Source organism: Heterocephalus glaber, unplaced genomic scaffold (assembly GCF_053883595.1).
Source record: "Heterocephalus glaber isolate CG9 unplaced genomic scaffold, H.glaber_assembly_v1.0 deba00001569, whole genome shotgun sequence".
Lineage (NCBI taxonomy): Eukaryota > Metazoa > Chordata > Mammalia > Rodentia > Bathyergidae > Heterocephalus > Heterocephalus glaber.
The window spans coordinates 1,658,495-1,674,231 of record NW_028258354.1 but is presented as its reverse complement, the minus strand read 5'-3'; the positions used below and the strand labels follow the sequence as shown (position 1 = coordinate 1,674,231).

The window sequence follows — 15,737 nt, the reverse complement described above, 5'->3', positions numbered from 1 at the left end:
AGACGAATAACATGTGCACTTGATCAGAAATGGATGTAGTTGTGTTTACCATGAATCTTCATAATTCAGTATGAATTGTGTTGTAATAGTGCACTATGAGCAGGCTATATGGATAAGAAGTAATCATGGCTGGGGATTTAGCTCAGTGGTTCCAGCACCTGCCTCACAAGCGTAAGGTTCCAAGTTTGATCCCCGGTACCCCGCCCCCCCACTCCAAAAAGAAGTGCTCATCTAAGGAGAGCTCTTTCGCTGGACATGAGAGATTGGGGTCAAATGTTCTACAGGAAATGGAGTTGTAAGAAATTCAGGCTGGAATTTGGGGTTTGTTTTTGTTTTTGAGACAGGGTCTTGTTATGTAGCCCAGGCTGGCCTTGAACTCACTATGTAGTTTAGGCTGGCCTCAAACTTGCAGCAATCCTCCTGCCTCAGCTTCCTGACTGCTGGGATTACAGGTGTGTGCCACCATGCCCAGTTTTTTCTTATTGTTTTTAAAGTGTCTCTCAATTGATCACCAACCATGTCCTGTGTTGCAGATCTGATGCTCTGTCCTCACACTGATCACTTCTGCTGTCCATACTTTCAGTAGAATTTCTATTTAAACTTCTTTTTAGTGTACAGTTCAGTCGAATAAGGCCATTCATATTGTACATCAGCACCATCCATCTTCAGAACCTTTTCATCTCTTACAAACTCTGTTGCTGGGCATGGTGGTACAGGCCTGTAATCAATCCCAGCACTCGCAGGCTGAGGCAGGAGGATCCCCCATGAGTTCGAGGCCAGCCTGAAATACAAAGTGAGACCCTGTCTGAAAAAAACAAAACAAACAAACATCCCCAAACAACCCCCAAACAAAATCAAAACAACAACAAAAACAAACTGTACCAATTAAAAGACTCCCTCGGCTCGCAGCACTTGGAAACCACCATTTTACCCCATCTCCATGAGTTTGATTTAGAATGGGCAACCCTCGCCCCCTCCCCCTGTGCTGTCCTCTCCAGCTTTGCCCAGGCTTGTTCTCTGGGGTGCTCTTTGGCGCTGTCCTCTCTCTCCATGGCTTTACCATGTTGCTGCCACCACCATGCATTTGCCACAGTCGACCTAGGCCCCCCTCGGTGTTCTTGTGGAAGCTCCCATTCTCCTGACCTTCACCTCAGCTCTCCCTGGCCCACTGGACAACTCCACTTCCTCCCCTCCCATTTGGTCTCAGTTAAAGCTCGGTACATGCCCTGAGACCACTCCACCCAGTGACCTCTTGCTTCTCACCCAAGTTGCCTCTGTACACTGCTTGGGATTTCTGGCCACTGGCCCCACCCCTCTTTTGTTCTCTTTTCTCATGGCCTTCTAGGGAAAGGGAAAAAAGCATGGGGTTTGCTGTAGTGGGGACCAAACCCAGGGCCTTGTACAGGCTAGGCAATTGCTCCACCACTGAGATGGGGACACATTCTAAACCCTTGTTTTTTAAAATTTGAGACAGGGTTTTGCTAAATTGCCCAGGCTGGCTTTGATCTTGCCATCTCCTGACTCAGCCTTCCTAAATAGCTGTGATCACAGGTACGTGTCACCTTGCCAGCTAAAGCATGGGGTTTAGAACCCCCCAACAGACCTGAGTCCAGACCCTAAGTCTGAGTCCTACTGGCCCAGACTCTGGGTATATTATTTATCTCCAAGCCTTAGTTCATTTATCTCTAAAATAGGAAAAATAAACTGGGCATAGTGATGCATGCTTGAAATCCCAGAACTCTGGGAGGCTGAGGCAGAAGGATTTGAAGTTCAAGTTCAAGCCCAACCTGGGCAATTTAGCTACTTAGCCCTTGTCTCCAAAAACAAAGGCTGAGGATGAAGGTCCTGGGTTCATTCCCCAATACTAAAAACAAACAAAACTCACTGCAACAAAACAAGGAAAGTAAAGCTGATCTCACAGGGATGTTGTGAGATTTAAACCCTGAGCTAATGGAGATAGGTGCTCAGCACAGTGCCTGGCCTGGTACAGAGGCCCAGCTCTGTAAGGCCCTTTCCCTTTCAGGCTACCTGGACCCCATACTTTTTCTCCTTCCCTTCCCCTCTCCTCCCCTCTTCTCTTTTCTTTTTTCTTCCCCCTCCCCTGCTCTCACCATCTCTCTTTCTTTTTTGGGATACTGAGATTGAACCCAGCCCTTTTTATTTTGAAACAAGATCTCACTAAATTGCTCAATCTGGCCTTGAACTTGTGGTTCTCCTGCCTCAGTCTTCTGACAGCTGGGATTACACACACGCAAAGCCACACCCAGCACTGACTCTCTTTTGGTTTTTTGACACAGGGTCTCACTATGCAGTTCAGGCTGGCTTTGAACTCACTGTGTAGTCCAGGCTGTCCTCGAATTCTCAGCAATCCTCCCTCAGCCTCCCCTGTGCTGGGATCAAAGGTGTGTGCCATCATGCCCTGCCTCCGTATTTCTTTTTATTTTATTTTTTAAAATTACTAAATGTTTGTGATTCATAACAATTACATTCATTAACCCCAAATTTCTTAAACATAAAGGCTCATTGAAGCTTTCTTTTCTTCCTTTGGTTTGGCTCTCACTCATCTGTTGATTGATTAATTAGTTAATTTTTAAGAAACAAGGTTTTGCTACTTTGTCCAGGATAGTCATGAACTCCTGGACTCACAGGATCCTCCTACCCCAGCCTTCTGAGTAGCTGAGACTACACTGTACCACCACACCTGACTTCTCTCCTTGGCTTTAGATAGAACTTCTTTTTAGAACTTTTTTTTTTTTAAGAGACAGGGTCTCACTACACTGCCCAGGCTGGCTCCAATCCCTGTGCTCAAGCAGTCTGCCTGCCTCAGCCTCCTGAGTACTGGGACTACAGTTGTACACCACCAGCCTCAGCTTTAGGTATTGGTTTTATCTTTACTCTGGCTCTTCTCTCCTGAGGTTAACATCCCCAACTGCTGGTAGGATGTTTCCACCTGGATGCCCTTGTGCTTCCTGCATTTGGTGACTACCTCCACCTTTCCTGGGTGATGGCTCTCATCCTGTCTCCCAAGGAGCATGATGTCAGGTCTCCAGGCCACTAGACATTCAGTCCTCCTCATTTCAATGTAGGCCCAACACCAGGATTCTGCTTCCTTCTCAAAAGCTTTCCTCCTCCCTCATTGCTGTTAGAACACGCCCAACATGGCTTTCTAGTCTTCAATACCTCTAGCATATTTCTAGTCCACCTTATTTTTGCTTCATCTATTATTTTGGGAAGTATTCCACATTACAGACATAATATTTTACCTTTCTTATTTTTGACATTTCACCTTTCAATATTTTGATATGCATTTTTAAATAGAGTAATTTCCCTACACAATTTTTTATTAAATTTTATTTTATTTTATCCCATCCCCCCCAGCCCCCTTTCCCTACATAATTATATCACCACAGCTAACAAAATGAAAAAAAGTTCTTTTTTCTTTCCAGTACCAGGAATTGAACTCAGGACCTTGTGCTTGCCAGGCAAGTACAGTGCCATTGAGCTAAAACCCTGGCCCAAAAAAGTTTTTTCAGTGCTGGGGATTGAACTCACAGCCTCGTGCATTCTTGGCAAGTGTTCTCCCACTGAGCTGTGCCCCCAGCCTAACAAAATAATTTTGTCATGTCTAATTCTTTTTTTGGGGGGGGGTTTGAGATAGGGTCTTGCTATGTAGCTTAGGCTGGCTTTGAACTCACTGTGTAGTCCAGGCTGGCCTTGAATTTGTGGCAATCCTCCCGCTTCAGCTTCCTGAATGCTGTGATTACAGGTGTGTGCCCCCATGCCCGACCTCATGACTAACTCTTGTTCCAAATTCACATTTCCCCAGTTGTTCCCCAAAATGTATTTTGCAGCTGGTTTGTTCAAAGAGCAAATCAAAGACGAAACATTCTGAGATCTGACAATCTTTTTCTTTTTTTTTTTCCCCTGGGTATTGAGGATTGATCTCAGGGCCTGGAGCATGCTAGGCAAGCACTCTACCACTTTTGGAGTGGGGTTGAGATGGTCTCACTATGGTAGCTCAGGCTGGCCTCAAACTCTTGGTGATCCTCCTGCCTCTGCCTCCTGAGTACTGGGATTACAGGTGTGTACCACCTTGCTGGGCTTAAGCACTCTACCATTTTACTACATCTCCAGCCCAGGACTGCCAGTCTTGATCTTCAGACCACCTTCCCTGCCTCATCCTTCCCCAAGCCCTCAGAGCCAGCCAATCTCAGCCTGCCATATGCTTTTTTTTTGGTACCGGGAATTGAACTCGGTCGTTGCACTTGCGCAGCAGGTGTCGAAAACACTGAGCTAAATCCCCGGCTTGCCATATGCTTTTAAAATTGCTCCTTTTGTACAGTTCACTGCTTTCTGGTCCCCAGAACTGAGAACTTGCTGATTTATTCTTCAAGGTCATGTTGGAGGACTCCCCCATCTCTGAAAAATCCATGCTCCTCTGCTTGTCCCTCCCTCTGAGCTCTGAGCTTACTCAGTGGCTGCCAGGAGTTTCTGCCTTTTTTCCCCCAGTGTGGACAGAACCTGCCCCTGGTAGAGGGCAGGTCAACTGCCTTGCTCTCCCTGCTGCCCCGTGCCTAGCACATGCTTGGCATCTAGTGGCAGCAAAGAAAAGAAGCTGCTGAATACTTCTTTGGCATGTTGACTCCTCCACAGTGTGTCTGCCATGATAAAGGGGAGCAAGATCCAGAAAGAGCTGGAAAGCGCATTCCTGGAAACTAGTTCTAGTCTAGCCCAGATCACCTCCCCTTAGCCCTTACAGTTTCCTCCTCTCTTTGTGCACACACCCCAAGACTCAGGAAGTGGCTTTTGAGTCTGGACCTTAGGAGCCTAAGGAGTGGGATCCAGGCTGGGGCTGTGAAGGCTGACCCTGTGGTTAGCCTATTCACACCACCTCCCTCTGGAGGGGGGCAGCTCTCATGGGCTTGCTGAGTGGGGTGAGAAGTGCTGTCCAATGGTGTGAGATGGGGAAGTCCAGGGGCTCTGAGCCACCCGTACCTTAGTGCCCTCCTTGTGTCCCCACCATAACCGACTGATCCAGGGGTCTGGTGAGCACAGACTTGGTCAATTCTCCTAGGGTAAAATAGAAGAAATAAAGATAGGTAGGAAAGAGACAAGGAAAATTTTGTAATTTAGAAAATTATACTTTTCTCGGGCATGGTGACCCATTCCTGGAATCTCAGCATTTGGGAAGCTGAGGCAGGATTGTCATGAATTTGAGGCCAGCCTGAACTACATAGTAAGACTGTGTCTCAAAAAACCAAACCAGGGGCGCCGGGGATGTAGCTCAGTGGTGAAGCGCCTGCCTGGCAAGCACAAGGCCCTGGGTTCGATTCTGAGTATCAAAAAAGAAAAGTGAAAAAAACAAAACCAAACAAACCAGGGCCAGGAATGTGGCTCAGTGATGGTGATGGTGATGGTGATGGCATGCCTGCCTGGCAAGTGCAAAGTCCTGAGTTTGAAAAAACAAACAAACAAACAAAAACAACCCTCTCCCCCTCAATTTAAGGACACAAAGTCACCCAAGGTTATAGGAATTTCTTAGATTTATGCTTCTTTTCTTCCAGGCCTATCACACCCAAAATCCCTTAAAGATACTATAGGTCCATAATTTAGCTTAGTTGATAAAGGGCATGAAACTGATCTTAATATAAAGGAACTGGCTGAGAGGGTTCAAAGAATGTAAGAAAAACATCTTAGATCATCCATTTAAAAATATATATTGACCGCAGCACCTGCCTGGCAAATGGAAGGCCCCAAGTTTGATTCCCAGTACCAAATATATATATTATATATACATATATTTTATTTTGAGGTGCTCCTGTCTTTCACCTGTAAAACGGGCCATTATCTTTCTATGGGTGGGCCATCCTTTTCTCCCATAGACCAAGATGGAACTTCCTATAGATTCGCAAATTCCATAGGTTTCCACCTGCTCAAAAAGAAAAAAAAAAGAATTCTCAGCTCCCGAAAATACTACATCTCATTCTCTGAATGCCCACATTCCCTTATGAGTGTTTTTTCTTCAAATCTTTATTCATGCCCCTTGACTGACAAGTCCTGAAAATTCTTTTTCTGCTACAGGAGTCAGCGAATTTATTCTGAGGGCAGAGTAAGTTGAGATTCTTCACCTCCTCTTTTGGGAACCTCTCTGGACCCCCTTCAGGGACACTCCCTCAGACAGAGACCCAACTCTCACGTGTCCAGAATGCCAGGTCCCCAGCCTAGAATGTTTAGGAGACTCCTAGGACAGGACAGGCACTTCCTGGAAATGTTTACTCTGTTCCCATCCCATTCCAGGCGGCCCACAGCTTTCTGCAGACTGCGGGATGGGAACGACGGGAGCGGGATGGGCTCTGGTGGATAGGTAGGAGGCGTCTCGCAGACCACCTCGTCCCTTTGCCTCAGCTCTGCCGTCAGGGTGCTCGGAAGGCAACTGGGCCGCCCATCGATCGGTCCTCGGTGCTTCCCGCCTCCCCTGCCTGAACCCGAGCACGGTCGACCCCGCTTCCATGAGGGCCGGGGCGCACTGAGGCGCGGCCCCGGCGCCGTCCCGTCGGGGGCGGGCGGGGCCAAGTGGCCCAGGGCTGGCGGGCGGGGGGCTCGGCCCTGCCCTCGCCGCCGTGGTGACTCAAGCCGCAGCTGTTCCCGCGTCACGAGGGAGGCCGCGGCCGGGGGGGAGGGGGCTGTGGCCGGAGCCGGGGCGGGGCCGAGCGGCGGGCGGGGCGCGAGCTGGGCGCGCCGCCAGAGAGCCTCGGAGCCGCGGCGGGAGAGGATCGCACAGCCTCTGGGAGTCCGGGTGAGGCCGCGGCGCCCACGACGGGCGCGGGGTGGGGTGCGGAGACCCCGAGAGCCCCTGGCCTCCAGAGACGAGCCGTTTCCGAGGCCCTCGAGCAACTTTGCCTCCAACTCCTGCGGGCGGGCGGGCTGGGGCACCGGCTCCACTTTAGGGGACGTCGGCACCCCGCGGAAAGTGGCGGGGGTGGGTCGAGGCTGGGTGGAGGACCGATTTTCGGGGCTGGTTGGGTGGAAAAGGGGCTGTTTGACGCTCCGGGCGGCGGCCCATGGGGCGACACCAAGCTCGAGCCCTTCTGTCCTCGAGTCCGCCTCGCGCTCCCGGGCCGCCCGGGAGCACGGGCGTCGCTCCCACCCCCCTCGGCGGGGAGCGGAGGGGGCTGGGAGACGTGGACGCGGCCACGGCTTCCGGGTGGGCGGGGCCGGCATGGGGGCTGGGCAGGGAGGGCCTCGCGGGCCGGCCGGGAGCGCGGAAGCCGGGGCCCCCTCGGCCTGCTCTCAACACCCGCGTCCCTCCCCGCCTCCCTCCCCCAGCCCAGGCCCAGCAGCCATGGCGGTGGAAGGAGGAATGAGATGTGTCAAGTTCTTACTCTACATCCTGCTGCTGGCGTTTTGCGTGAGTGGGGAGGCGCGGCGGAGGGGGCGCGCTGGCAGAGTGGGGGCGCCTGGGCGCGGGAGTGGTGAGGCTGAAGGGACCCGGAGTGGAGGCAGCTGGAGACCAGATGTGGAAGGAGAGCCCCGGAAAGGGCCGAAGGCAGCTTGGCCACTCCCTCCAGCTCTCCGGACCTCGGGAGGCTAGTTTGGACCCAGAACGGCCAAACTGGATGCGCAGCACCCCCACCCCACCCCCACTTCTCCTGGCCCTTCCTGTCTGGTGACCCAACCACTTGTGATATGGGGCCATGGGGCAACCATCCAACGGCCCGATGCTATCACCGAAAAGGCTTCTCTTCACAGCTGCCCATTCGAATCCACCTTTCCCTCTCCGCTTGTCCTCCCAGCCCAGCTGCTTGGGAGGGAGGAAGGGCGCTGCCCACCTTAATTTAGCTCACGGCCCTAAAGGCTACTGTTTGTCCAGGGAGGGCATGGCACTCTCGCGCCCTTTTCTCCTCCCTCCCCTGAGGACCTTAGTCACTGGTGGCCGAGTGAGGGGGCGGGTAGGTCTGGTGGAATCTACCTGAGATCCCGGGAGGCCACCGAAAGTACGGTACGGTACGGGGTACGGTGCCGGGTACGGTGCGTACTACTGTGGGTCGGGGAGTATGTGCCTTGGGGTCAAGTTTCTGTTTATTCTTTTTTTCATTTGATCTAGCCCTTGGGTGAAAAGCTGCTGAAAGGAAGGCGTAGCTCCTAACTCGCTGAAGTGTCTACAGTGGTGGCGAACCTGTGGCCCCTGTGTTGTTTTCTTTTAAAACAAAAGATGTTAATGTATGAATTGTTTTTTCTTATTTCTTACCAGGAATCAAACTCAAGTCCTCGTGCTTGCTGGGGAGGCACAGTGTCACTGAGCTACATCCCCCGCTATTTATTTTTTGAGACAAGGTCTCACTATGTAGTCCAGGCTGTCCTGGAGCTCACTATGAAGCCTGGGCTGGCCTTGAACTGGGAGCAATCCTCCTGCCTCAGCCACCTGAGTGGTTGGATCAAAGGCATGGACCACGACGCCCAGTTCAGTTTTTTAGTTTAGTTTTTTTCTAAACCAAAACCTCAGTATTCAGGTTTAATTGCAGTATTGGCACTTTGCGATAAATAAGTGGGTTTTGGGTTGCAGTTTAGGCACTTATCCCTAAAAGGTTCACCATCACTGGCCCTAGAACAGCTCCCTAGCCTTCACTTGGGGCAAGGATGGAACAATGTCCCCCACCCCTTTGAAAAGTTTCCAGGAGGTGTGAGAATCTCTGCCCTGGATGGGGCAGGTCTGTGTCCTTGGTGCATCTGCCCGCCAGCCTGGGGGCCTCTGGACTGAGTTGGGTCTAACTGCCACCTTCCTTCCCCTAGGCCTGTGCAGTGGGCTTGATCGCTGTGGGGATAGTGGTCAAGCCTATCCTGAGTGGGACCATGAGCCATGGGGCTACTGGCAGCCTGCTGCCTGTGATCATCATTGCAGTGGGGGTCTTCCTCTTCCTGGTGGCCTTTGTGGGCTGCTGTGGGGCTTGCAAGGAGAACTACTGTCTCATGATCACCGTGAGTTCCTGGGATGTGGGACCAGCGTGGGTGCCTGGGACTGCTGGGGGCTTTTCTAGGGCAGAGGCCCATAAGGGTGGCAAGGTGGGTGGGCAAGGAAGAGCTCTGTGAATGGTCAGGGAGTGTCTGGGCTAGAGCAGACACTTCTCACCCTGACTTCTGTCCTTTGCTTCTGTAGTTTGCCATTTTCCTGTCTCTTATCATGCTAGTGGAGGTGGCCCTAGCCATCGCTGGCTATGTTTTTAGAGACAAGGTAAGCAGGGAATAAGGGGAGAGCCCTGCCTCTGGCTGCTCTGGGACCCAGGTACCTGATTTTGCCAACATTGTTCCTTTTTGCTCTCAGGTGAGAGCAGAATTTAATAAGGACTTCCGACAACAGATGCAGAATTACCTAAAAAACAATGATACAGCTGCATTTCTGGACAAGTTGCAGACAAAAGTGAGTAGTGTCCATGGGAGCAGGGGTAGTGGCAGAAGAGGAGCTTCATCTCCACGTGCAAAGTGGAGGTTCACTTGGCAACATTTCCTCCCCTTTCTTTCCACTCCCCCAGTTTGAGTGCTGTGGGGCTGCTAACTTCACAGATTGGGAGAACATTCCTGGCATGGACAGGGGCCGAGTTCCTGACTCCTGTTGTGTCAACACCACCAAGGACTGTGGCAGGGACATCAAGAAGCATCCTGTCCACACTGAGGTAGGAAAAAGATTGAGATAGCACAGGACCTGAGAAACCTGGGGGATGATTTAGGAGACATGGGGTGGTAGTAAACAGGGTCAGGAATGAGGAGGGGATCTGAGGATGCTGGGGTGCAGTTTTGGGACAGAGGGTGGGGAAGAGACCAGGTAGACCAGAGGAGGTGGTAGGTTTCTGATGGTGCTCTTGCAAAGTTTGCCTGCCTCCCTTCAGGGCTGCGTGGAGAAGATTGGGAATTGGCTGAGAAAAAATGTGCTGTTGGTGGCTGCAGCAGCCCTGGGCATTGCTTTTGTTGAGGTGAGAGATGCCCTGGGAAGGGCTAGGACTAAGTTGGGGCTTATGGGGAGCAGGGGCTGTGGGGAGCAGGGTGGTGAACAAGAGGTACTGGCCTGGGGACGCCTGGGTGTGTCTGGGATTCCTTTCCACCCTCCTTGTCTGTCTTCCGTTCTAGGTCCTGGGAATTGTCTTTGCCTGCTGCCTTGTGAAGAGTATCCGAAGTGGCTATGAAGTGATGTAGGGGGTCTGGTCTTATTAGCCCCTCAACTTGGGGAGTAGAGTAGTATCCCCTGGGTTTTTCAATTAAACGGATTATTTTTTCAGACCAAAAAGAGCGATGGTTTCAGTTGTCTCAGCGCGCTATGACCCCTTTCTTTTCCTCTTGTTCCTGTCCTCTGGTACTTCACTTCGCTGTGTGTGCCTCTGGGAAAGGCAGGCCTGTTGGGGGAAAGTGTTTGGGAAAGAAGGATTTTACCAAAGGTGTTGGCTGGGTTGGCAGTGGGAAAAGTGGGGATCCAGAGGAGGCTGTGGTCCACTCCTGTCCTGTTACTTAGTCTGCTGCTGCCAGGCTTGGTGTGGGGATATTTATGAAACCATTTGTGTAAGTCCAAGGGATTTCCTGTAATGCCACCTACCTGGTAGAGCCCAGCCCACATCTACATGAGATGCCCAGCACACTCCCTCCTGCTCATCTTCTGGGGGACTTTGCAAAATAAAGCCCCTTGAGACCTGCATGGCCAGCACCCCTCATTCTTTTTTTTTCCCCCTTGTAAAAGGGTCTCACTGTGTAGCCCAGGCTGTCCTTGAAATCATGGCAGTCCTCCTGCCCCAGACTCCTGAGTGCTGGTATTACAGGAGTGTGCCACCATGCCCAGCTCTTCATTCTTAGATAGTAGGAGAATCTGAGTATTACTTTTTCTTCCATGAGCCCCATCGGGTCTTGACTCATCATTTCCTCTTCCTTGCCACAAAAAATAAGGCTATACCCACTTTTATTCCCAAATAGAGTTGTAACCTTACCTCTTATAGAAAATAAGGGGAAAGTGCCCTCTTGTGGCCACCCTTACAGGTGCAATTTAAGACCACCCATAAACCCAAGACGGTTTCCTCACGCCCCATTGGGTACTGGCTGAAGGTTAGCACTTAGGTGGGGTCAGTCTCCAGCGGAGCATCTTTATTTCTGTCCAGCTACTTTAAAAAAAAAAAACATTTATTTTAAATGCCTATTTTGTGCCATGTAGTAGGCAGTATCATGGTGGGGACAGAAATAAAAGTCCTTGCTCTTGGAAAAACAATCTTGCCAGAAGGCTGGGCTCAGGAGACTGACTGGGCAGGCTTAGGAAGGAGCCAGGCGAGCACGGAATCCACGAGGCTGGCTGGCAGGTAGGAGGCAGGCAGCCAGAGCAGCTTGGCATCCCAGCCTGGGCTGTAGCGGTTTCGGGGGTGGCGAGCAGTCAGGGCATGCTCCACGCATCTGCTCACCTTGGTTAGGTCCGGGTCGCAGATAAGATTCATGAGGCGCCGCTGCACTTTGAAGTCTGCAGCTCCAGGGTGGGTACAGTCAGGATCCCCTCCCCAGTCCAGCCCATCCTAGGCTCTACTTGCAGATACTTGGGCCTGGTGCCCCGAAGCGATGGGGGGCGGGTGTCCTTAGTCCCCTTCGCAGTTGGGGGTCTTGCCAGGTTCCACGTGCCTGGAGGCTCTCTGTGGCAACCCTTCACCCCTGCCCTCTGCCTGGGAGGGTGACACGGGACTGGCCACTGGCTCTCATTCCCTCCATGTGCACCCGAGGGCCCTGCTACTCACATGCGGGGAGGAAGGCGTCCCCGTAGTGGGCCTGCAAGGCTGGAGGTAGCCGTGCCCAGCAGGCCTGCAGGGTGCTCTCCAAACTCTCCAGGTTGGTCACAGGGGTTTGGAAGAAGCCAGGCTCCACGATGGAGACTCGTACCCCAAAAGAAGCCACGTCTCGCCTGCAATGTGGGCAGAGGGGTTGCTGGGTTCTTGTTCTAGAGGGTGGGGACTCTCAGGGGTGTGGACAGGGAATCAGGGACAGACCAGATATAGAGTCCTGATGTTCACGCTGTTGTCCTGGAACTAGGGGCAAGTGGGCATGGGCAAGAAGTACTTTTTTTGTTTTTGTGGCACTGGGGACCAAATCCAGAGCCTTGTGCAGGGTAGGCAAGTGCTCTACCACTGAGCTACATATCCCCATCCAGAGGGAGATGATTATGATTTTCCTTTTTGAGGTGGGGGGAATAGGGTCTCACTATATAGCCCAGGTTAGCCTTGAACTCTTTTTTTTTTTTGGTACCGGGGATCAAACTAGGGTCCTTGCACTTGCTCAGCAGGCAGCAAAACCACTGAGCTAAATCCCCGGCCCAAAGAATTCACCCAGATTTTTTTTTGATGCCTGGGATCGAACTCCAGTCCTTGTGCTTAGGAGGCAGGCGGCAGAACCACTGAGCTTTTTAAATCCCTGGCTCTGAACTCTTGATTCTCTTGCCTCAGCCTCCAGAGTGCTAGGATCATAGGCATGCACCTCTTATGTCTACGCCTCTTTATTTTCTTCTTTAGCCAAGCAAGGGTCAGCAAACTTTCATAAAGAGCCTGATAGTAAATATCTTAGGCATTGCATGGCAAGAAAGATAATTACTGATATACAACCATTTATAATATAACTAAAAAATGTAAAAACCAAGGGTGGCGGAGAGCCAGGTGTGGTTTCATATGCCCATAATCCCAGCACTCAAAGGAGGTTGAGGCAGGAGCAAAGCCACAAGTTCAAGACTAGTCTGGGCTACATAGTCCAAGGCCAGCCTGGACTACATATCGAGACCCTGTCCCAAAAACACTAAAAAAAAAAAAGAAAAAGTAAAAACGGTATTAGCTTGAAGGCAGCAGGCAGGATCTGGCCTGAGAAATGCAGTTTTCCAATTCTTGATCGGGGCCAATCTTGAATAGCCCCATTTCCCAGATCCCCAAACAGGATTGAGTCCCAAGTGCTGGGCATGGAGGGTCTAGAGTGGCATTAGCTGGAGTGGGAGGATCTTATGGGGACAGCAGGGATACTTGATACTGCTTTGGCTCGGATGTGGAGATCTGAGTACGAAAGATGTGTTCCATGGTGCCCCTTGGGAAACTTACTGAGGGATAGGACAAAAGGAGACGCTGAGATTATCTGCTAGGTGATGTTGTGGAGGGCACCTTAGAAGGTTGGCCTCGGTTTGGACAACTTGGGCTTCTCCAAATTCAGGTCCTGCCATTGTTGTCTTGTCCTCATCAAGACTCCCTGTTGTCATGGAATTTTGAACATGACTGTTTAAAGATGAGGGGCAGGGGCCTGGGATTTTGCTCAGTTCTCTACTGCCTGCCTTGCAAGCGCAAGGTCCCGAGTTCAATCCCTGGTAACAACAAAAAAAATGAGGGCCAGGAAAACTGATTGGGCTCCATACATACGCAGACTTGGGCTAAGTCCCAGTACTTTCACTAACCAATGTATACTGGCTGTTGGGAAAATTAAAGGAAAAAATGTTACCAAAAGCTACTTGCTCACTAATGACTTTTTTTTTTAATGTTTTTTTTGAGACCGGGCCTTGCTATGTAGTTGAGGCTGGCCTTGAACTCACTATATGACCCAGACTGGCCTTGAACTTACAACAATCCTGCCTCAGCCTCCCAAATACTGGGCTTACAGGTGTGTGTCATCACGCCCAGCTCTGTTTGCTTTTAAATTTTTTTTTTTTTTATTTTGGTGCTGAGAAGTGAACCCAGGGTTTTTGCACTAAGCTACACCCTTAGCCTTTAAAAAAAAAAAAAAAATTAAGACAGGTTCTTGCTAAATTATCCAGGCTAGGCTGGAACTTGGATCCTCCTGCTTCATTCTTCCAGAGTGCTGGGATTACAGGTGTGTACCACCCTGTTTGGGTCTAATTTTTTTTCCCTAATGATGATAAGTTGTTTTGAGCAATTACCATGTACTAGCCACTGTTGGGTTCTTACACATACCTCATTTCACTCCCAATACCCATCAGGCAGGTCTTTTTATCTTGATTTAACAGATGAAGAAAGCAGGTAAAGAGAAGTAAGTTGCTTAAGGTCACAAAGCTTGTTAAGAGCTGAGGGTGGTGGTGCATGCCTATAATTCCTAGAGGCCAAGGGAGGAGGACTGCCATGAGTTCAATCCAGCCTAAACTACACATCGAGATGCTGTCTCAACAAAAACTCCCCAAATAAAAGAACTATCTTGTAAATCTTCCACTGTGGCGTGTCTTAAATCGTCTTTGCTGACCTACATTGGGCAGGTGCTCATTGATTTGTTGAGTGGGCTGCCACTTAGGCTTGGAGCCCAGAACCCTCTGTACCCTCACCTCAGACTGTCCGAGAAGGCCTCCAGGCCAAACTTGGAGACACAGTAGCCCCCGCCATTGGCTGCGAGGCGACCCAGGACGCTGGTGATGTTGACCACTCGGCCCTGGGCTTGCTGTAGCAGGGGCAGCAGGGCAAGGGTGACCCTGATGGGACCCAAGGTATTCACATTCAGCACCTGGTGGAAGTCTTCCCATGTCAGCCAGGGTGTGGGTCCGATGATGCCCGCCACACCAGCATTATTCACCAGGCCAAAAAGCCCTGTGGAGATGAGACAGATGGGGGGCACTGGGGCAGTGCCACAATCTCTCCTACTGGTCCTCCCCACTATTCCTCTAGCTTCCCATAGCCTCTACAAGTAGCTGCTGGGGTCACTGGAGGGGTTGGGAGCATCTTGCACCACCTTCCTGGTAGCTCTACCACTCACCTGCTCCCTGAACATGTGTCTCCACCCACTTGGCTGCCTGCTGGACACTCTGGGGATCGGTGATGTCCAGCAGGATAGTGTGGAGGCGGGAGGAGGCCATCTGCTGTAGTTCCTTTGCCCCAGATGGGGTCAGGCAGCTGGCCAGGACTCGGAAGCCCCTCTGGTCCAGCCGCAGTGCCAGAAGGCGCCCGAAGCCCGAGTCACAGCCGGTGATAAAGACGAAGGGACTGCTGGTGGGCAGTCTCTGCCGGTCTCTGAGCAACCACAGCACTGCCCAGAGCAAGGCACCCAGCAGCAGAGGCAGCCACATGGCTGGACCCAGATGGCCTGCAGGTGGCAGCCTAGGCTGGGCAGGAAAGCTTGTTTACTCTGGCCCTTAAGGCCTTGCCCCTAACATTCTCCCAACTGAAGTGCCTGGTTTGAGCAAATTGAGAAATCATTTGTTTGGCAGATTATTGGCAAAGTATGGCTTACTGTACAAAACAAAAGCATGGGGAGAGGTGTCCCTGTATTTGTGGCGAATGCAGCTACAGCAGTGAGCTGTGTCCTGTGCATGTACCTGCTGTTTGGGAGCAGAAGGATATTCTGGTTTGACCTCACACTTTCGCTTACTAAACCAGAGACACTGAAATCCTCTAAATGTAACCACAGACTTATTTTTGGAACCATATATAGAGCCAGGAGCCCTACATTTCAGTCCCCATGGCCCCAAACTTGCTATGTAATGCTGGGTACCTCACTACATCTCTGAACTTGGTTTTTCTTGTAGCATGTCTGGGTACCTTGGGGTTGTGGCAGATGGAAGGCAATGTTGTGGAAGGACGTTCAAAGCCGAAAGCCTTCAGTTATCAATACAGGTCAATCCAGCTATCTTCTCATCACACCCTCAGCTCCCGGTCCCTGTGTTCTACTTACCTCTCCTGGGGAAAGCAGGCAGATGTTACGAGGAAAGCTGCTGCTTTTGCTTTGCTCCTGGTCTTCCTGGCTCCTGCACTAGCTAT

General features: G+C 51.1%; 3 protein-coding genes across 7 annotated transcripts; 1 reads left to right on the top strand and 2 right to left on the bottom strand.

Moving 5' to 3' along the window:
* Positions 1–325: 325 nt before the first annotated feature.
* LOC147823697 (uncharacterized) lies at positions 326–7,327 on the bottom strand. Its single transcript, XM_087192121.1, has 2 exons — positions 5,830–7,327; positions 326–781 (listed from the first exon to the last, which is right to left on the bottom strand). The coding sequence occupies exon 1, from the start codon at positions 7,219–7,221 to the stop codon at positions 6,193–6,195; it is 1,029 nt and encodes a 342-aa protein (XP_087048247.1). The 5' UTR covers positions 7,222–7,327; the 3' UTR covers positions 326–781; positions 5,830–6,192.
* Positions 6,735–10,276, top strand: Cd63 (CD63 molecule). The gene is made up of 8 exons (XM_004861375.3): positions 6,735–6,796; positions 7,327–7,408; positions 8,791–8,976; positions 9,155–9,229; positions 9,320–9,415; positions 9,528–9,668; positions 9,882–9,965; positions 10,120–10,276. The coding sequence occupies exons 2-8, from the start codon at positions 7,343–7,345 to the stop codon at positions 10,183–10,185; spliced, it is 714 nt and encodes a 237-aa protein (XP_004861432.1). The 5' UTR covers positions 6,735–6,796; positions 7,327–7,342; the 3' UTR covers positions 10,186–10,276.
* On the bottom strand, positions 10,117–15,733 carry Rdh5 (retinol dehydrogenase 5). 5 transcript variants are annotated; one of them, XM_087192122.1, is made up of 5 exons: positions 15,652–15,733; positions 14,737–15,150; positions 14,312–14,570; positions 11,751–11,914; positions 10,117–10,382 (listed from the first exon to the last, which is right to left on the bottom strand). In XM_087192122.1, exons 2-5 carry the CDS (start codon positions 15,044–15,046, stop codon positions 10,348–10,350), a joined length of 768 nt encoding a protein of 255 aa, XP_087048248.1. In that variant the 5' UTR covers positions 15,047–15,150; positions 15,652–15,733; the 3' UTR covers positions 10,117–10,347. The 5 variants fall into 5 exon arrangements, with proteins under 5 accessions (XP_087048248.1, XP_087048249.1, XP_021097203.1 ...); XM_087192123.1 differs by having other exon boundaries at positions 14,737–15,082; positions 15,652–15,727; XM_021241544.1 differs by lacking the exon at positions 10,117–10,382 and adding an exon at positions 11,093–11,482.
* Positions 15,734–15,737: the final 4 nt, after the last annotated feature.